Source organism: Dysidea avara, chromosome 5 (assembly GCF_963678975.1).
Source record: "Dysidea avara chromosome 5, odDysAvar1.4, whole genome shotgun sequence".
Classification (NCBI taxonomy): Eukaryota; Metazoa; Porifera; class Demospongiae; order Dictyoceratida; family Dysideidae; genus Dysidea; species Dysidea avara.
Window position 1 is genome coordinate 27,384,694 of NC_089276.1, and position 22,518 is coordinate 27,407,211.

Below are 22,518 nucleotides of genomic sequence, written 5' to 3' on the forward strand. Positions count from 1 at the left end.
ACTCTTCTTCTCTGTGCTCTGCAAATAATTCTGAACAAATAGTAGACTAAGTGCACCTTGCCTCTGGTTACAGCATACCCTCCCAGGAATTTTAGGACAAGTGTTCAGCCATTTTTTGCTGCTATTTCATCCCATACTCGTGTCGTGGCTATAAAGGTGCATACGTTAAACCATTGCAATGTGTAGTCTAAATAAGTTAGACACCACGACCTATGGGAACTAAATGACTTAGTAACTCCTCAGGCCCTTAGTAGCACCCTTGCTGCACTTGGGATGCTACAACCTCGAACTTTCAGGGTTAATAAATTGCATATAGTTCCCTTGATCTTGGTGTCTAATTATTATATAGTTGAGTTGTGGCTACGTATGCACTGTAGTAGTGAATTTCAGTAGCTACTAATTTCTGCCACAATACTCACTATTTTTAAGTAGTAATGTTCACTACTTTTGTAGTAACCCTCACTACTTAGTAGTGACAGTCACTATGAAAATAGTAGTAAATGTCACTGCACAAAATTAGTGAGTATTGTGGCAGATATTATAGTGACTTTGACTACAATTTTTAGTAGTGACCTTGACTAGTTTGTTTTCACTGTGTGTATATGGTAAAATGCGTAATACTACAAAAAGCAAACACTACTAAAAACAAAGAAAGCAGTTAATCAACACTACTTCAACCAGATTATTGAATGCTACTTAATAGTTCAGTTTTGGCTATGTATGTAGTAAAGTAATACTGTATGTTAATAATCATTTTTACATACATAATTATGCACATGTTATGTATATGAAATGTGTTACACAGGATATTCCAAACACATTGAGTAAACTGCAAGCTGAGCTGGTACAAACCAGAAAGGAACGCAATACTACAATAAAACAACTAAATGAAATAATTGTTAAGATGGCAGAGAAAGTAAGATACAGCTCACCACAAGCAGTGTCATCTGACCCAACCACTAAAGTATTTTTGTCATAGCACATGTACTGTCTATATGTACATTACTTTTACAGGCCTTACCTGATGCCTTAAGCAGCTCAGCAAAATGGGCTTTAGTATCTTTTGATACAGTAGCTACTTTGAAAACTGTAAGTTGACACGGTATAATGAGGATCATGTGACATCAATGTCAATATAGGTTCAGTCACAACAGGACCGGTTGATAGCTCAATTGAGAGAGCTTAAAGAAATGGAGAAGTCAATGATAGCCCAGTTGAGAGAGAGTCAAGAATTTGAGAAGTCAATGATAGTTCATTTGAGAGAGAGTAAAGAATTTGAGAAGTCAATGATAGTTCAGTTGAGAGAGAGTAAAGAATTGGAGAAGTCATTGAAGCAGAAGGTAGTCAAAGAGAAACAAACATACTCCAATCTTCTGGAGCGGTACAAAGAGTTACAGAACATCCAACCGGTAGACCACCCACCAAAATTCTCTTTGGACACGTCACAACAAGCGGAAGATGAATCTTTGGACAAACAAGAACAGCTGCAAAGTTCACAGTTACAAGTACTTGATGAAGAAACACAAACTGAACTGACTAAACTACAACTAACAATGGAAAATGTGAACACTAGTCTTGAAAAGGTTGAAGTGATAATGAAGTATTGGAGTGAAAAGGTATCTGTATGTATGGCAAAGTGATTTATAGATTCAGTGTATACAAAGCTGTACTACTACATCTACATATTATATGGTTGTTGTATGTATTCTTTATAGACTTCAAAGAGTTCACAGTCACTGGGGAAGGATCAAGGAAAAGTGAAGGAGTCTAGTGATACACTATCACTACAGTCAGAGAAAGGAAAGAACCTTTTGTTGATCAAACTGAAGAAATTGAATTTAAGCTTATCAAATGTAGAGGTTGGTAATATATATTTTACTGTAATATCGAAAGCAAATACATGTAACAATTATGCAATATCATATAGTACGGTAGTACTGTTTGTTAGGGATCATGGAGATTTGGGTTTTCCTAGCCAAAAAATTCACCCAAAAACCAGCTTCACAACTCCATCCTGGAACCTTGGCAGTATTGGTTAGGTATAACCAAGCCAAAAATTCCTTCAGTACAATCCTAAAGACCTCCAATAAATTGTTACAAAACAAAAAAAATTCAATGGAATTTTCTATTGACTAACTGCTTGCCTGCCTGCCTGCCTGCCTGCCTGCCTGCCTACCTGCCTGCCTGGTGCCTTCAGGCAAGCATAACTCAATAAAATGTAGCTACTGTAGGGAAGCCATGCATCTTGATTTTTTCACTGTTCGATGTTGCTTCATCCTGAGACATGCCTTTTTGCATACCGCAGTACGTACAATGCACATATCATGGACTTATCTTTGTCCTCCTTTGTGCCCCATCTCTTTTTGCTGACAGCCCAAGGTGTTGATTGGTGGTAGCACGATGCATGGCTTCCCTACAGTAGCTACATTTGTAAATGGGAATCGTATGTATTTTCCGTGGTGAATGGGTTGATCACAGAGACAATTCTAACACTGTTCTGCATTTGTAATGTTGTGTAATGGGCTGAACAAGCAAAGCGTAATGGCCACTGCACTTTCGAGGCATTATTTGATAGGTTTTTTTGATAGTTAGGGGTGCACAAATTGTCATATTTTCGTGGTGACTGGATTGTTGCAGAGGCACTTCTTCTATTGTTTTTTGTCTGTAGCGCTGTGTAACGGGCTAAACATAGCTGAAAACGAAGCATGATGGCCACTGCACTTTTGAAAAAGTATTTGATAGCTGGGGCATACATTCAGATGAAAACATTAATTCTGGTGCCATCCTTTCTGTTGATGCAGTATGCGTGGGTTCACCAGTCATAACAATGTTACAAAAAAAAGTAAACAAACAAGTTTAAGGAAAAATTAGGAATTTTAAGTTCAGTTAGGGATTATAGAAAAAAGTAGGGAAACAAAGGAGGTTGCCTACACCTGCAGATATACTAGTGAACATTAATTTACTCCCTGATTTAGTCTTGGTCTTGGGTATAGACTGAATTAGGGATTAAATGTTCACTAGTACATATATCTGCAGGTGTGGGCGGCCTCCCTTGTTTCCCTACTTTTTTTCTATGATCCCTAATCAAACTTAAAATTCCAAATTTTTCCTTACACTTGTGGTTATGTGGGATCATGGTGGTTGGGCTTTCTTGCTCAACAATATCACCTGAAATGCAGTACTGTATTGGTTAGGCATATCCAAGGCCATAAAACAACTGAAGCTTTCCAACAAATTTCCATTAAAAATTTATTTAACATATTTTTATGCTGAGTGAGTGAGTGACTAACTAACTGATGCCTCCAGCCAAGCGTAATGATGGATAAGGCTACAGGCTTGATTTCTTCACTGTTCAACCCCGAGATATTCCTTTCCACTAATCACAGTATGCACAATAACACATCATGGACTTCCCTTTGTCCTTCTTTGTGTCCTAGTTCTTTTCGCTGACAATTCAAGGTGTCTGTTTGCAATTGTGCAATATGGCTTTCCTGGGTCGTGTTGACTAACTATCATGCTTATCATCTGTATTATCCATAGCAACTAAATTGATTGCAGAGATGCTTCTCGTATTGTTCTTTGTTTGTTACGCTATGTAATGGGCGGAACATAACTGAAAACAAAGCAGAGCTTATGATAAGAATTCTCTGTTGTCCTGCCACAATGTCCTGACAAACCAAAATCGGCCGGACAATTGCCAAAATTGACTGGACATGAGATGAATGCCCAACATGTCTTCTGTAGCATAGCAAATAAACATTATAGTGGTAAGACATCACATGCCTTACTGCAGCTGTTATGTGGTTAAAGTACACCAGTGGGTTGGCAATGGTACATTTATGGTCACTCCCTTGGGTTGTAAGAATGTATACTATCTCCTGGCAACCAAGTGAATGTTATTGTTGATAGCATGCCAGCTCAGCCCTTAGGCTCCTTCTTTGTGCTTTGATGGGACACTGTGTCCGGACAAATTGCATTATGGTCAGACATCTATGCAATTTGACCGGATTTTGTCCGGTGTCCGGACGTTATCATAAGCTCTGCAAAGTGTAATGACCACTTCACTTTTCAGTAGCTGATACATTTAGACACAAATTTATTTTATAGTAGAGCCACATAGTGCAAAAGTATACACTTTGTGATACGATTCTGAAACTTTCCACATGTAATTTACTTTTTAATATAGCACCTTTGCAAATTTGACCTTTGGTGACTTTTACAGTTCATTTTTGCATTGAAAATTTATCAACTTTTTGTATTTATCTCCCTGAGGCATTATTTCATTTGGTTAAAACATAATTCAAATCAAAGGTCTTGCTGACAAAAAACTTGGCTTTTATTTATAGCGAATTGGTCATTTCATTCCTTAGTTATATATGACTAGCATTGGTACCTTCCCTACGTGCAGGACCATCTCCACATTAAACATTTTTAATGCCAGGAAGAGGGACCAAGCATTAAACACCAGCACTGCTCATGTAGCTCATGGTGATGTCACATTTTTAAAGAGCATGAGGTTTCCTTATGCCATCCTGCTGAAATTAATGATGCAAAACACTAAAGTTTATTGCTTGTGGTTTTGACAGGAATGTAGTTCAATTATTCAATGTGTCTTCCCTACCAGTGACTTCAACGTGCTGTAAAGAACAAACAAAACCTTCGCTGCTTTACATGCAGCAATATGACAATAATTAATACAATACCAAGCAATATTAGTGTCCTATATTTGCTGTGTAGCATGCATGTCGATAGTGCTTTAATGTACATGATCCTTATGCAGTACACATAGTGAAATAATAAGCATGCAAGGCTAATTAGTTAAGCTGCATGTGAGTTAAGGCAATTGTATATACAGTATACCTACATTACATACAGGTGGTGTACACATGGTACAGTTTCAGTTTCTACATGATGTTTACCTTACCAACTGTCACAAAGAGAAATGAACATGGGCATAATTTAAGCTAACACAATTTGCAATTTTAGTTACTGCATGGCAAACAAAGGTTCAGAACTTGTCCTATGCACTTTCAGTTCTGACGTTGCAGTGCCAGGTCAGACGCAGTTTCTCGGTGTAAACTGCAGTATCTGCATGGTTCCAGTATTATCATTTTTCAGATGCACAGTAGTATCTGTCCAATCATGTAAGCTGCCTATTTACTACAGCAGTAATGAGGTAAATCTGAACAAACAGTTTTGCATGTCAGTGTACACCTATGTGCTTAAAACAAAGATGTAGATATTCTGGATACTGGTGAAAGAAGCTTTTACCTACTCTAATACAACACACTGGAGGACCAACACATAGATGGACTAATAATATGTTGGCAATTTGCCTGCCCTATCCTAAAAGTGCTATAAGAGTCCCTATGATGTAAGGCAGTTAAGTGCCAGTGCTGAAAAACTGAGCATAAGAGTTTGTAGATGAAGACTTGCATGGAACAGATAGAACAAAAAGGTGCATCAAATAGTAGAGCGGCTTAGCAAAATATTTGTGCACTTTGTGCAGAAAGTATGAAACTTTGTTTATAATTCCTACCTACTGTGAAGTGTATTTTGAGATGTGGAGCCATTGCAGATTTGACCTTTGGTATCCTCTACAGTTCGTTTTCTGCTCAAAAATAGTGACCTTTGTCTATATATCACCCATACTACACTCAATTTGTTCAAACTAGGTGCCAAATTTAAGATCTTTATCCAAGAAATAAGTTGATACTTTTTGCAAGTTCATAGCATATTCCATTTCAAAGTTGTGGTAATTTTTACCAGCAGCAATTTCATATAAAGTCAACCACCCACGCAATTACACTCTTAATCTACATTCTTTGTTTGCCATTCAATTATTTATTTTTAATCTAACCGCAGGTTACATATATAACCAAAACATGGAGAGATATCCAGGAGTGAGGCATAGGGGTTATGTACAATACTCCTGTGAGATAAATCAACAAACGTCATAATTTATGTAGTTTTGTCATCAAATTAAACTCAAATTTGAGGTTGTTTATGGCTATAATTTTGCTTCTGTATAATATTTTAATGCATAAAACTCTAAGGTTATACATGTTACTATCAGTTACGTTTGCTGAAAAGCCTTAAAAGCCTTATACATATCTAACATACCGTATTGATAGCTAGTATTGTGAAATGACTATAGGGAGATTATGGTCCTGAACTATGCCTACATCTTGTATCTCCTTAAATATATATTTGCCTTTAGAGAGACACACATCCCAAGATGTGGTGGAGTCTGAGGGCATAACCAACTAGACAATTTGTTTCACAATTTGGTTCTATAGCATAATGTGTTCCATGTTTGCAAGTATAGCTAAAAAGCTAACGACTTCATAAAAAGTATTTTCCAAAGCTTTACAGCAATAAAAATTTAGCATACAGGTTTTAGAAACAGTACTATCACTCAGACCTCCATCTAGGAAATGACTAAAGGGGAGTCACAATGAGAGTAATGGGGGATGATGGTATGAAGATCTTCAGTTGTGTTCATAGCTAGTTTGCACACATGGCATCTAAAAGGGCATGCCATGCACCCAGACTCCCACAGGTGCATTCTCAGGTACAATCTCTAAAGTACCTGAGAATGACCTACAGTACCTGAGAATGATGAGAAGTAATCTCATGCTTGTATTCCCAGGTACAGTTCTGGGCTGTTGTACCAGGAAAAATACACATGTCATGTATTTCACTCAATATTACAGTTGTTGTTGACGTATTCACTGAGATTTTGATTTATAGATTAAGGAGTTTATTTGTCAAAGGGGGCAGGGGGTAAAAAAAGGACCCCCCCAAATGAACTATTACAGAACACCCATTGTAGTTAAATGTTGATAGAGCAACATACATATAATTATGAACTACTTCTTTTTAACTACCACAAGAGAGGAGGGTACATGCCCCACCCCTGGATATCTCTCCACTTTTTGGTTGTATATGCAACCTGCAGTGCTCATGGTGAGCTAAAAAAATATACAAAAATTGAGTGGAAAACAAGAATTTAGATGAAGAGTGTAGTTGCGTGGGCAGTTGGATGTATATGAATTTGCTGCTGGTAAAAATTACCATAACTTTGATATGGAATATGCTATGAGTTTGCAATAAGTATCAACTTGTTTCTTGGATAAAGATCTTCAATTTGGCACCTAGTTTGAACAAATTGAGTGTTGTATGGGTGATATATAGACAAAGGTCACTATTTTTGAGCATAAAATGACTGTAGAGGATACCAAAGGTCAAATCTGCACTGGCTCCACATCTCAAAATACACTTCATGGTAGGTACTATGTGCAAAGTTTCATACTTTCTGCACAAAGTGCACAATTTGTTCATTTTTGCTAGCTAAGCTGCTCTACTAAAGGTCCCAAAAGTGAAAAAGTTATGACCTAGGGAGGGATTGAACTCAGGTTGGTTATAATAACTTGGGGTTAAGAGAGGTGTACAAATTGCCACAGTTGTTTATCTGTGGTTTTGACAGGAATGTAGATCAACTTTTCAGTGATCCTTCCCTACACCAGTGCCTTCATTGCCCTATAAAGAGCAAACAAAAGCACATATTGATTCGCTACAACAACACTCGAGTTGCCAGATGATGGGAATTTAATTTCGCTGAAGTCCCATGTTCTTTGCATGCCCAGTTACGATGAGCTAAATGTCGTGTTTTAAAAAGGTGTGCACAAAAAGGTACCAAGTAGAAAGATAAAAATCTGTAAACACGTGGATTCGAACCCACAACCTCTTACATGCTAGTCAGGTGTTCTACCACTAGAACAGTATGTACTGTGGCTTTCAAAGGAATGTTGCTCAAGTTTTCTCTATTCCTTGGCCTTCATCTTGCTATACAGCGTGAAAGGAAGCACGCATGAACTCGCGATAATAATCTTGAAGTAGCTGGATGATGAGTGCTTCGCTTTGGGTATGAGATATGTCAATACATACGGGAATTGGTGAGTAAGTGGCATTATGGACAGACATACGGACTGACAGCTTCAGTTTTATATATAGATTATTTGTATTGGCCATAAAGTCTCTTTCCCATTAGTAATTTACACCACAAGGGCAGATAAATTAAAAGAATGTTCAAACATAATCATAATTTTGGAGCGGAATAAGCTATTCACTTCAAACAAAAGTCAAGTTGTTTCTTAGATCAACACCTTTAATTTGAAACCATATTTTAACAGTGTAAAAGAATTCCTCAGAGTGGTATAGACAAAAGTGATGAATTTTAAATACAAAAATGGCTGTAAAGGTCACCAAAGTGATTGCACTATAATAAAAACAAGTACACAGAAAAATTTGGAATTTTCAACTAGAGTAGGGACCATAGCACATTGATAAAAAGTACTGAAACAAGCTGGAGTAGTGCACAATACTAAATCACAGTAAAACAATAAGAAGTGTTATATCCCTACTGTGCTCAAGATACCACTATGGAAATGCACAGTAGGAATATAACACTTCTTATTGTTTTACTGTGATTTAATATCATGCATTACTCCAGCTTGTTTCAGTACTTTTTATCAATGTGCTATGGTCCCTACTCTAGTTGAAGACTCCAAATCTTTTGTGTACTTGTTTTTTTTAACTTTTTTGGTAATATAATTATTATGACTGGTGAACCCATACATACTGCATCTGAAATGGCGCCGCACGCCCCAGCTATATCAATTATTGCCTGAAAAGTGAAGTATCCAATACGCTTCGTTGTAAGCTATGTTCAACCCATTACACAGCATTTCAGATCAAGAACTGTTTGAAAAGCACCTCTGCAATCCATGCATACTGAAAGAAATGGTGCCGCATGCCCCAGTTATATTAATTATTGTCTGAAAAGTAAAGTATCCATTACGCTTTGTTGTCAGCTGTTCAACCCATTACACAGCAGAACTGTCCGAAAAGCACCTCTGCAATAAAAAGAGCCACTATGAAAAATACGGACGATTTCCATTACGAAGGGAAGCCATCAGTCCAAATCGACACTTTTTGCTGTCAGCAAAGATGAATGGGACACAAAGGAGGACACTGGTAAGTCCATGAAGAATGCATTGCATGTACTGCGGCATGCCAAGAGGCACCTCTTGGGCTGAAGCAACATCAAACAGTGAAAAATCAAGCCTGTATCCTTAGCCGTTTGTATCGAGTTATGCTTGTCTGAAGGAATCAGTCAGTTACTCAGTCAGTCAGTCAGTCAGTTACTTAGTCAGCAGAAAATTCTGTTGAATAAATAAGTTTAAATTCTGTAGCAACTTGTTGAAAGTGTTTTGGATCAATCTGAAGGCTTTTTGGGCTTAGTTTTACCTAACCAGTACTGCCCCATTGCTATCAGGGAAAATTGAGGCTGGTTGTTGGGTGATGTTATTTTGTGAACCATGCCTACTCCTTTGTGGTCCCTACTGTACAGCACTATCATACTGTACACATGATAAAATTAATGGGTACAATTTGTGGAAAGTTTCACAATTGCATCACAAAATGCACAAAATGTCCATTTTTACAATAAGCCACTATTATGGCATGTGACACGTTTATAGTTAATGCTGTGGGCATTGGTTTAGTACTTACTCATTTATTACAAGTTTAATTGCAATGTAAAAGGTGTTAACTTGAGGTGACGCCTGTTTGCTCTGTACAGATCAGTGGGCACCCTATATAGAATAAGGTAATTCAAATAAGTCCAGCATGTGATTGCAAAAGAGTGGTTAATGGAAACAAGCAGGATACTTTACCCATTTCGACAAGAGCTGAAAGCAATAGCTTGTGCTTTTGTCTCCACTCAAATCCAGTTTCCTATTGTTGTGGACCCTTCAGTTCCCAGCATTGTAATGTCCGCTCTAGCTGGAGTACAGTACTTAACTTTGGCGTGTGCTATGAATTGACTACTCTGTCATATCCAATGAAGACCTGCTCAGGAGTTACAGCCAACCTCAATGCAGTTTCTCAAGTCAGGAGACTTGGCACTTACCTAGTGTCATCTTGCTGTCAAGTCTACCACACAAAGTTGCAAAACGCATATGGTTTACTTCATCATCATAGTATAACTCAGCGTCATCGAGAAACTTCTGGCCTAACAACAGTAGTTGCATGCTGCAGCTCATGGACTACATGTTGGTTTCCTATCTATGTTAGCTACTTGGTGCAGCGTGTTCACAGTAGTTTTTTTCTCAGTTCATGGATAATGTGTTCCCACCTCAGTTCATGGACAATGTGCCATTGTTCTGTTTATGGATAGTGTGTTTCCACGTCAGCTTGTGGCTATCGTGCTACTGTCTTCAGTTAGTGTGCATGGATAAAGTGTTCTTATGTCAGTATTATGGATGATGTATTCTTGTTTCAGCAGTTACAGGTATCATACTCTCATCCAAGTTATGACAAAGTGTTTCTGTTTCACTTATTGGGGACAGCATGCCCACTTCAACTCTATGGATAATGTGTTCTGTTTCAGTTCCCTTGTTATGTTCCCGGGAGTTATGAATGGTTGGGGGAATATAATCTCCACCACGTGGTGTGTAACTTCCTACCCTCTTCCATTCAGTGGATTTGAAACTATTGAAGGCATGATGAGATGCATTGAGACTTATCAGCTTGGATAGCTGATGTGAACACTTGACCACCTCCCACATCCTTTACATGGATAAGTGTTAGCTGTGGCAGATGGTGGGTCCCTGTTTCAGATGTCATGGTCAATTATGAAGGATAGCGTGTTCCCTCTGTAGCCATCTTAATTCATGGATAAAGCATTTTTATTTCAGTATTGGGTGTCACACTCTCACCCAGTCCAAGGATAATGTGCTCCTATTGCAGTAATTTGGTGTGACATTCCCATGATGATGTGTTCCTATTTCACATAGCATACTACCCCAATTCATAAATGGTGCTCTTGTTTTGGTATTAGGGTCTCATGGAAACTGTTCTATTTAGGCTAATGGAAGCAGCGTGTCCACCCCTGCTAGCCCATGTCAGGATAATGGGTTCCTCAGTTCATGGATAAAGTATTCTTAACTGTTTGAGGTATACTACTCGCATCTTTACTTTAGGTATTGGGTTGTAGCACATCCACTTCAGCTCATGGATGTGTTCCTATCTTACTGGATGCAGTATGCCCCTCCACTTACTGGGTACAGCATGCCTATCTCAGTTCCAATACAAAAACAAAAAATAATACTTCTATCAGGTGCAGTGCACCTATCTCAACTCCAAGAAAAACTGATTTTATTTCAGCCATGGGATGCAGCATATCTCACTCAACTCCAATACAGAAATGCTATATCTTAGCTACTGGGTGCAGCGTGCCCATTTTGAAGTGCTTTATTTTAGTTATTGGGTGCAACACACCCATCTCAACTTTAGTACAAGTGTATATCTCAGCTATTGGATGCAGTGTGCCCACATGCATTTTAGCTCCAACAGAAAGTACCACTACATCACATTCCGAACTTGGCAGTGTGATTTCCTCAGTTCCGAGAAAAAAAAATTATGGACAGTGTGTGGCTGATCAGTTGCACACAAGCTTTCTCATCCCAGTTCATGTGTAAGATGTTTCTGTCACAGATATTGGTGGGAGTGTATCTCACTTCAGTCTGGGTCTCCATGGCAAGTAGCTGGTGTAGTTTATGGGCAAATGTACTAGGAGCTAGTCTCCCTCAGGTAATTATTAACTCAGTTTATACTTTTTGCATATAATAATTCAGTCATATTGTGTACTGTTACTTGCTAAGGGCAGCCGTACACAGTTTGTGGTAATGCCCCTCAGAATTATTAATGTATGAACAAACACGGAAATCTGTAGAATACATACAGCCAAGTGCCTTAGTGGACTAACAGAACAAACTGTCAGACTGCCCTGCTACTGATACAACTAACGTTCATGCTTTACAAACATTAACTTGTTGCAACTCTAGTTATTGCATGGCAAACAGCACCAGCTACCATTGTGTGAATGCTGTTATATCGAGCGTATCCTGTCTAGCCACGTGGTCTCCTTTCTTGCTAAATATAACTTCAAAATTTTTCATTACAGACCATCAAAATTTGCAATCAGTTTGGGCTTCATGGGGTGGTTAGCCAATGTTGTAGTCCTCAGGTGTGCGTTTTCACTACTTTCTATGTTGTTACCAGTAAGGCATAGAATTGTTCTAGCTACATGATGAGAAATCAAGGGAGCTTAGTGCAAAGTTGTTTGGTGCCCAAGTTGTATTAAAACAAATCAGCTTGAAACTTCAGACAGTTCATGAAACTTTGTAACATCACAGGCTGTCACAACAGCTTTTTAGACGTGGATTGTGGTGCACTTGGCTGAACACTGAGTGCATTGAATCCAACAGCATACCTCTCAACTGTCATGCCTCTGACTTGAGGGCAATCTCACACTCTCATGCCCAGAGTATTGAATCTCATGCCTACAAGCAATGTAGCTTATCTTCCACAAAAGTATAGATTCTGTAAAGGATGGAAACACTGATAAAGTGGTATCTCGACGAATGTTCTGAAGTCCAATTATTTCTGTATATTTCTTGTAAACTATACTGTGTATACTAGTCTATTTCAGGTTGGTTGTCCACATTGGCCAAATGCAAAAAAAATATCAGGTGAATAGAAATAATCAATGAAATTTCACACCAGATGGACAGTGCTAGTTTAAACTTAAGGCTACAGATCTCATTGGCTACTTTGAAGCACATGAATGCTTTGTTTCCCTAGTCAACCAACCAGAAATAGACGGTATCTCACATGTTGTGTTGCAATCAATTTAGTCTCCAGAGCACCGTGCACTTGACATGGTTGTACAGGCAATAGCACCACTTTAACTTCCATTTCCTGCTTCATCAGCAATCAAATTGGCCTGGAAGCCAGTTGAGTGCATAAAAAGTCTTAATATATCTGTAGCCAGCTATGTAAATTTTGAAATTTGGATCTGGAATCTTTGAAAAAAAATGGTGTGTGGAATTCGGAATCTTACACAGGATTTTTGGGTGGTATTGAATCCCTTGCTATGTATGGGTATGGGTGGCAACACTACAAGATAATTCCCACCATGCAGAGAAGAAACTGCTGGCTATGGAGCATGGGTACAGTACTATCCTTGACAAGCAAATCACTTTTACCATTTTTGAGCCACCGCATATCAAATGGTATGGTAGTACCATTTAAATAGGGATCACCCAGAAAATTTTGCACGCTGCCCAAAATTCCACCTTTAAAAATCATCCTAGAGACATTTTATGCAATGAAAATCACCTTTACGGAATAGTAAATAATATATAAAACAGCAATAAATATAACAAAACACTTACAGGTGGCTGGATATAGAATTTTAAAGAATTGCCAAAACTTGAATTTTAGTCTCACTGCCTCACTGCCTGCCTCAATGACCACAGTTGCAAAGCTAGAGGCCAAACGAAGCAGTGCACGGTCACCATTAATTTTACGTCACAATAACAAACTCACCAGTGGGATGTGCCTTTTGGGGTTCCGACTAGTGTAGGCCCTCTGCGCTTTGTCGTTTCTTTTATCTTCAATCAGGCTGCTTGTCTTCTTCATCCAATGAAACTATATCAAGGCATTAATTTTCTGTATCAACACTTTCTTTCAGCTGCATATTAGATGCCACAAAATTATTTCAGAGCTGAATTTCAGAAGCACTTTTGTCCATAAGATACTAGCTGCAACTTCGCGATCGGGATCCATTCGCGATAGGCTTACAACCACACCCATAAAATAAAAATCTAGGTTAACTAATAGCAATAGAGTACAGAGACCACACCTCTTAACAATCTAGCTATTTACTTAACAGTAAACAAGATGACCTTACCCCTTATTGGTCTAGCCAGCTGCACACCCATTGGCTGAGTCGAGATACTCTGATACAACAGTCAAGTATATTCTAATAGAACAGTCACAAGTACACTGTTTAGCTGTGCACAACAAAAAAACTAAACAAACTAGTAGGGATCTATGCAATAAAAAGTGGTGAAACAAGAGATGGGTGATAGTATTACAGCATAGCTTGGTGGGAAAGTCCCTACTTTGGCACATTAGCTCTAACAATTATTTTGTTCAATGCCAAAGTAGGGACTTCCCACCAAGCTATGCTGTAATACCATCATTCATCTCTTGTTTCACCACTTTTTATTGCATAGATCCCTAAGATACCAACTTCACCAGTTAAGCACTGGAGGGTTAATACAGAAGGCAGAGCCTGTACAGGGTGTTTACCACTAGTCTAGGAACCTAAGCAAAAAGTATTCTTTGAGAAAAGTATCCTAGGGTGATACGGGACAAACAATGTTTGCATTGCATATGCCAAACGGCACCTCTCAAGCCTAACAGTCAAAACTTCAAGCCCTAGCCTCAGCTGTTATTGATTACACTTGTCTGGAATTAGTAAGTAAGTAAGTAAGTCAGTCAGTCAGTTAGGCAGGGAGAAAAAATTCCACTAAATGTGACCGGATCTGTGAAAACCCAACACAATCGTGCATGTTTTGAATTCCTTTTTATTAATATTTATAATCTACTTAGCCAAGAATACCCTCTGGCAAAGGTTCAGCTTCATATATAATTTCTTTAGGAGCTATAGCCCTATCAAGTAGCAACAACAGAAAGATCGATTTGTACAGCAAGTATAGGGAAAATAAATTACAGGCACTTACTAAAATGCTTGTAACGTATGAACAGAATGACGTACGGTGTTGAAATTTGCACCATCGCATTTGCCATGAATAGGGAAATAGAATACTGGGTAAGTTTGTCTTCTGTCACCTTCCTTCATTGCATACAAAGGTAAAATAAAGATTGATTGGGTGCAATTGTTTCGATGTGACATAAACAAGCGCTCATAACGTATGTATCCTTGGGTCTACTGCAACGAAACAAATATTATCGAACTTCTCTTGAGTAGTCAAATAAGATGACATCCAGAATTTTATTGTTAGTCTCTTCCTTCATTAAGAAAAAGGTATTCAAAAATTTAAGGAATTTTTTCAAATAATACACAAGTATTTCACCCATTGCATTCAATGCCTTATCATACAGTACAATAGTACTTTATAATAAAGACCACAAAGGAGTAGGTGTGTCCCATTCATCTTTGCTGACAGCAAAAAGTGTTGATTTGGCAGTAGCACATGATGGCTTCTCTTCGTAATGGAGTATTTTTCATAGTGGCTATTTGATTGCAGGGGTGCTTTTTGAACAGTTCTTGATTCGTACTGCTGTGTAACGGGTTGAACATAGCTGACAACGAAGCGTAATGGATACTTCACTTTTCAGATGATAATTGATGTAAGTGGGGCGTGCAACACCATTTTTCTTTTTTCGGAATGCATTGATTGCATAGGCACTTTTTGAGTAGTTCTTGATCCGAAATGCTGTGTAACAGGCTGAACATAGCTGACAATGAAGCATATTGGATACTTCACTTTTCAGACGATAATTGATATAACTGGGGTGCACGGCACCATTTCAGATTTGGTATGAGTGGGTTCACCAGTCATAATAATTATTTACAAAAAAAAGTTAACAAACAAGTACACAGAAAAATTTGAAATTTTCAACCAGAGTAGGGACTGCACAGTAGGGATATAACACTTCTTATTGTTTTACTGTGATTTAATATCGTGCACTACTCCAGCTTGTTTCAGTACTTTTTATCGATGTGCTATTGTCCCTACTCTAGTTGAAAATTCTAAATTTTTCTGTGTATTTGTAGTAGGGAACACAAAGGAGTAGTACAAAATAACATCACCCAAAAACCAGCCTCAATTTTCCGACATTATGAGGCAGTGTTGGTTAGGTAAAACTAAGCCCAAACAAGCTTTTAGATTGATCCAAAATGCTTTCAACAAGTTACTACAGAATTTAAAAAAAAATTATTTAACGGAATTTTCTAGTGACTGACTGACTGCCTGATGCCTTTATACAAGTATACTTTGATAACAGCTAAGGCTACGGGCTTAATTTTTTTACTGTTCAACGTCACTTCGGCCCAAGAGGTGCCTTTTGGCATACTGCAGTACATACAATGCATTCTTCATGGACTTACCTGTATCCTCCTTTGTGTCCCATTCATCTTTGCTGACAGTGAAAAGTGTCGATTTGGTGGTAACATGTGATGGCTTTCCTTTGTAACGGAAATCGTCCATATTTTTCATAGTGGTTATTTTGATTGCAGAGGTGCTTTTCAAACAATTCTTGATTTGTACTGCTGTGTAACAGGTTGACATAGCTGACAACAAAGTGTAATGGATACTTCACTTTTCAGACAATAATGATATAGCTGGGTCGTGCGATGCCATTTCATATGCAGTATGCATGGGTTCACCAGTCATAATAATTATTTACAAAAAAAAAATTATAGCAAACAAGTACACAAAAAGTTGGAATTTTCAACTAGAGTAGGGACCATAGCACATTGATAAAAAGTACTGAAATAAGCTGGAGTAGTGCATGATATTGAATCACAGTAAAACAATAAGAAGTGTTCGGATTTTCACAGATCTGGTCACAAATAAATTTTTTTTAAATTCGTAATGACTTATAATATGTCATGCCCCACCTCCCTACCCCCAGGTAGGGTGGGGCAATACAGGGGATTTGACAAAGTCTAGTGTCAAATTCTCCAGTTCTAGAACTAAGAAGCTTGTCAAAACCCCACTATGTCCCCACCTCGAAAGTGGGGTTTCTATAAGGAATTTGATTTACCTATAAAATAATTTTTGGTTCAGCAAACTGCCACCATCAACAGCCCCAGGGGTAGGGCAAAATGTAGATGTTAAATCCCTGTAGGTGTATGAGGACACTGAGAATGGGGCTTGACATTGGTAGGTGCATAAGCATTTCAGATCACGCCATAGGCACTTTTGGGTTTGGTTTTACATAACCAATACTGCCAAGGTGCCATGAAGGTATTGTGAGACTGGTTTCAGGTTGATACTTCTTTGTTGAGAAAGTGCAAATCCCAATATACAGTGCTACTGTACACTGTCCCAATATAAAGTACTACCGTACTGTATGATAAAGGTCATACTGAATGATAAAGGTATGATCATGTGCTTTTCAGCCCTTATTAAATGTGTATAGCATGTCACAGAGTGCAAATGTTCTATTTCAGTACTGACCTGTTTTGTGATGGGATATAGTTTGCGCTAACATGCCCTGACTTTCATAGGCTCAGACAGTTTACACTGGCAATCAGCAACCTGTACTGGTATTATACGGTCAAGTCAATTTTAAACAATATTTCTATCCAGTTTACATCCTTTGTACTTCCTTTCTTTGGTGCTTTTTTCTTTGTACCATTTTATGCTGTACCTACTCAATGATAAATAAATGTGACCCACTAAGCAAAAACCCAACTTGTTTGCATAATTCTGTTTTTGAGATAAATGTCATTGAAACACAGTGGGTAAAATGCAAGCTACATAAATAATTTTACGCATGTTTTAATTGCTTCAGTAACAGTGAGGAAAGACCCAAATTGAAATATCTTGATTGATTAAACAAGCGCCTGTAATATTTTCCTGTATAGGCACTGTACAAATTTGATTGTTTGCTCTTCTTATTGTCTATCGCTATAACTCTGAAAGAACTAATCAGATAAGGCTAAAACTTTATCAGCCCACTGGTTTTTTCCTCTAAACAACACAAAGGTCACAAAAAAATTCAAGAAAAAAGCAAACAAGTCAGGTTTTCACTCAGTAGTTCTATAGTAAAAGTAACAACACACATACAGTACTGAGTATTTCCAAAGCAAAGAAATGAGCAGGTGTATTATTGCAATGGAAATTTTGTGTAAAGATTCACAATCTCCATTATTAAAATTCAGAGAAATTACAAGTGCATGTCTACATTACAAAAGCTAATAAGCTTTGTACTACTGAAACATACATGGGCATCATCATCTATTCCAGGATTACAATGTGACAATGTATTAAATTACACACGCTGTGTTGTACACAGTTATGTGACTATTTCCCTATTCACATAATAGGAATGGTCATCATTTGTACAGTTGCTACAAACTGAATTATCTGATAGTAAACAGAAAAATGATCAGTTGGAGGATGAGCTTACTCAGACACAAGCAAATGTTTTCAAATTACAAGAAGAGATTGCAAAATTGCAAGAAGAGAAAACAAAGAAAGAGGTAACATGCTTTTACAGTAAATATCAGAGTGGTTACTATGTAATTATGTAATCTAGGAAGAGGACAAGGTTACCATTAGTCAATTCACTGATGAATTATCTCAGAAGGATTCACAACTGATGGTGAAGGAGAAGGAACTAACAAAACTGAAGGAGGACAACAAGCTGTTAGTGAAGCAGTTTAGAGAGAGGAAAGATAAGAGGAGGAGAGAGACAATACCTCAGGTGTGTTCCTACTAATATGATACTGTTTAATGTATTAACATGTACACTACAGGACCAGCTGGTCCAGCAGGAGTTACTAGGAAGTGGTAGGTATGGGGAGGTGTGGAGGATTAGTTATGGTAACAAGACATATGCTGGTAAGATCATCCACAAGAACCTCCTCCCTGGACATCCTGATATCAGTGTCGACCAGATCAACCAGTTTGTGGCAGATATTGAAAACATCTATGCCATATTTGGTTCACATGAACATCCTAACATTGAACAGTACTACACTATTACACAACCAACTCCTGATGGTTCTCCAATCCTTTTATCTCAACTGTTGCCTGATAACATCAACAGTTTTACTGCTAAGATGAAAGGAAAGTTGCCCATTCATGTACAACTTGACCTGTGTCTTGACATGGCTAAAGGAGTACAATACTTACATGAAAATGGAGTGATACACAATAACCTTCATTCTTGTAATGTGCTCATCAGTCAAGATCAACAAGCAAAGATAGGGGACTATATCTGCTCTCAGATTACTGAACTGAATGAAAAAACAACTCCACAAAATAAAGTGTTTATGTCACCTGAACTGATCAAGAATCATGCAATCTGTTCCAGACCTTCTGATGTTTATTCATTAGGAGTCCTCTTTTTGCAAGCGGCTACCCAATGTCCTCCAGCTCCTAGTGAGGACACTGAACTATCTGAAATTCAACGTCACAAACATCAACTAGATGAGATCACTACCAATCCTCTACTACCAGTGATACTGCAGTGTCTAAACATCCTACCACTCAGACCTTCAATTGATCACTTGTGTAATCGGATCAACACTGCCAAGCAAAGTCCACAGAATGTAATGTCTGATACTCTACATCATGTTAAGGTGAGATCATATATTATGACCTCATTTGGTCTGCATAAAATTGTATTTCACAAAAATGTGTAGTAAACCAAATCTTACATACCAGTGTCTTCGAGGTGCATAAATGCTGAGTAGATGTTAGAATGATGCAACATAGAAGCTGAGGTATAGCCAAGATTTCTAATGCATCATTTTAACACCTCCTACAAAGTGAAGTCGCTGGTATTGGTGTCTAATTGTTTTAGAAAATGGTCAGCCAGAAATGAAAAGGACATTGTAGCTATGCCTCACGCCATTGCTAGTGAAGAGTATATGTAATAGTTATACCATGGCTGTGAGGGATTTTGCTGATATATACACCCAAGGCCCGAGGGCTGTGGGTGTATATGTCAGCAAAATCCCAAGCAGCCATGGTACAAGTGATATATATCACTTGGGGCGCACTCACCTAATAGGTGAAAGAACTAACGAGAACTCATCCCATTTGTTTTATACAGTAGCATCTGAAGATCAATTGAGGTTTTAATAGCGTGGGCTAATAGCCATCAAAACGTTCTCCATACATTAAAACGTCATTAATACGTTACTATGCTTCAACCACAATGTTAGAAAACTTGCGATTGTGGGATGGAGTTTATATTGTTATCATTTTTGTACTAAGTTAAGCCAACTAACTTTGCTATTGGGACAGTAAGTAAGTTATTATATTAAGCTAAGTACTTAGAACTGTAAGTTACTAACCTATTTCAACGCAGCAGTAGTAGCTTTGCTGTTCCGTGGTCTGTTCAAAGGCTGATATGCGGTGGGTAGAAATACGCATCCACAATCGCCCAAACGATTATTTTATGCCTTCATTAACTTTAGTAACAACCAACTACCCTATCTTAACAAATGTGCTAAGCTTAGCAACTACTACAAAAACGAGTCCCACAATACAAAGCTCTATGTCGCTCAATATAATGAGTTAAAGCGCATCGATTCTTTGAACTGGCTAGGTATCAAAGTCATTGGCAAACCGCTTGATATTTCCCGGGCAATACGCGAGTTAAACACTGAGCGCTGCCTTTGAACGCCCACGCTAAAGTGGTATATATAATCTAATCAAAAACAGCCAAGCTGTAAAAAAAGGTGCGGCCCCCAAAAAGGCCATGGTGAAAAAAGATGTGAAATCCAAGGTGGCGGCCAAGAAATGGCTGTGATGGTAGGTTAATGGTTACATTTTAATAACAACAATTCAGGTGAATTTGGTGCCAAGACCAAGCGGCACAAAATTCACCTGAATTGTCGTTATTAAAATGTAACCATTAACCTACCATCACAGCCATTTCTTGGCCGCCACCTTGGATTTCACATCTTTTTTCACCATGGCCTTTTTGGGGGCCGCACCTTTTTTACAGCTTGGCTGTTTTTGATTAGATATCACTTCTTTTTGTATTTGTATACTGCAAAGCCGGCCAATGGCTGGCTTTGGGGCTTTTTTAACCCATGTGTTTTTTTCTTTAACACAGGAAGAAGAAAAGAACTTAAAGAAGAATTTTAGTACTTCAATTATTTTTGATTTTATTAGTAATTATACAAATTATATACATATATTTATTACATGCCCATTATTCCCCACAGGATTTTTTTGCAGCTGATCTCTCTACTGGGCGACTTGAAATGTAGCTAAACTATATACAGGATGGTTTCTTTGTAGCTGAACTCTCTACAAGGTAACCTCTTCTAGCTGATCTCTCTACAGGGTATTTTGTTTCTAGCTGAACTCTCTACAGGTGATTTGTTTGCAGCTAAACTCTCTACATGGTGGTGTCTTTGTAGCCGAACTCTCTACATGATGGTTTCTTTGTAGCTGAACTCTCTATAAGGTGACTTCGTCTAGCTGAACTCTCTACAGGGTGATTTTTTTGTAGCTGACCTCTCTGCAGGGTGATTTGTTTGCAGCTGAACTCTCTACATGATGGTTTCTTTGTAACTGAACACTCTACAAGGTGACTTCTTCTAGCTGATCTTTCTACAGGGTAAATTGTTGTAGCTGAACTATCTACAAGGTAACTTCTTCTAGCTGATCTCTGTACAGGGTGATTTGTTTGTAGTTGAATTCTGTACAGGTGGTTTCTTTGTAGCTGAACTCTGTACATGATGGTTTCTTTGTAGCTAAACTCTTTACAAGGTGACTTCTTCTAGCTGAACTCTCTACGGGGTAATTTCTTTGTAGCTGAACTCTCTATATGATGGTTTCTTTGTAACTGAACTCTCTACAAGGTAACTTCTTCTAGCTGATCTTTCTACTGGGTGATTTGTTTGCAGCTGAACTCTCTACATGGTGGTTTCTTTGTTGCTGAACTCTCTACAAGGTGAATTCTTCTACCTGATCTTTCTACAGGGTGATTTGTTTGTAACTGAACTCTGTACAAGTGCGTTTTTGTGGGTGATCTCACTGCAGGTTGATTTGTTTGTAGCTGAACTCACTAAAGGGTGATTTTGCTTGTAGCTGAACTCCTTGCATTGTATCTAGTTTCTAGCTGATCTCTCTACAGGGTGATTTGTTTGTAGCTGATCTCTCTACAAGTTGATTTGTGTGTAGCTGATCTCTCTGCAGGTTGATTAATTTGCAGCCGATCTCTCTACAAGGTAATTTGTTTGTAGCTGAACTGTCTATAAAGTGATTTATTTGTAGCTGATCTCTCTGCAGGTTGATTTGTTTTAGCTGAACTCTCTACAGGGTGATATACTTGTAGCTGAACTCCTTACATTGTGTCTAGTTTCTAGCTGATCTCTCTACAGGGTGATTTGTTTGTAGCTGATCTCTCTACAAGTTGATTTGTGTGTAGCTGGTCTTTCAACTGGTTGATTTGTTTGTAGCCGATCTCTCTACAGGGTAATTTGTTTGTAGCTAAACTCTGTACAAGGTGCTTTTTGTAGGTGATCTCACTGCTGGTTGATTTGTTTGTAGCTGAACTTACTAAAGGGTGATTTGCTTGTAGCTGAACTCCTTACATTGTGTCCAGTTTCTAGCTGATCTCTCTGCAGAGTGATTTGTTTGTAGCTGAACTCTCTATAAGGTGATTTGTTTGCAGCTGAACTCTCTACATGGTGGTTTCTTTGTTGCTGAACTCTCTACAGGGTGTTTTGCTTGTAGCTGAACTCTCTGCAGGGTGATTTGTTTCTAGCTTATCTCTCTACAGGTTGATTTGTGTGTAACTGATCTCTCTACAAGCTGATTTGTTTGTAGCTGAATTCTCTGTAAAGTGTTTTGTTTGTAGCTGACCTCTCTTCAGGGT

At 38.2% G+C, this 22,518-nt stretch overlaps 1 protein-coding gene across 1 annotated transcript in view; it reads left to right on the plus strand.

Annotated features, from left to right (window-relative positions):
• The window catches only part of LOC136255154 (uncharacterized), a 42,120-nt gene that overhangs the window by 3,855 nt on the left and 15,747 nt on the right, over positions 1 to 22,518 (plus strand). Inside the window, exons 5-11 of the mRNA XM_066047874.1 lie at positions 806 to 964; positions 1,015 to 1,089; positions 1,140 to 1,616; positions 1,716 to 1,859; positions 17,999 to 18,154; positions 18,211 to 18,378; positions 18,431 to 19,258. Of these exons, the coding sequence (XP_065903946.1) occupies positions 806 to 964; positions 1,015 to 1,089; positions 1,140 to 1,616; positions 1,716 to 1,859; positions 17,999 to 18,154; positions 18,211 to 18,378; positions 18,431 to 19,258 (2,007 nt within the window). The remainder of the gene's footprint in view (positions 1 to 805; positions 965 to 1,014; positions 1,090 to 1,139; positions 1,617 to 1,715; positions 1,860 to 17,998; positions 18,155 to 18,210; positions 18,379 to 18,430; positions 19,259 to 22,518) is intronic.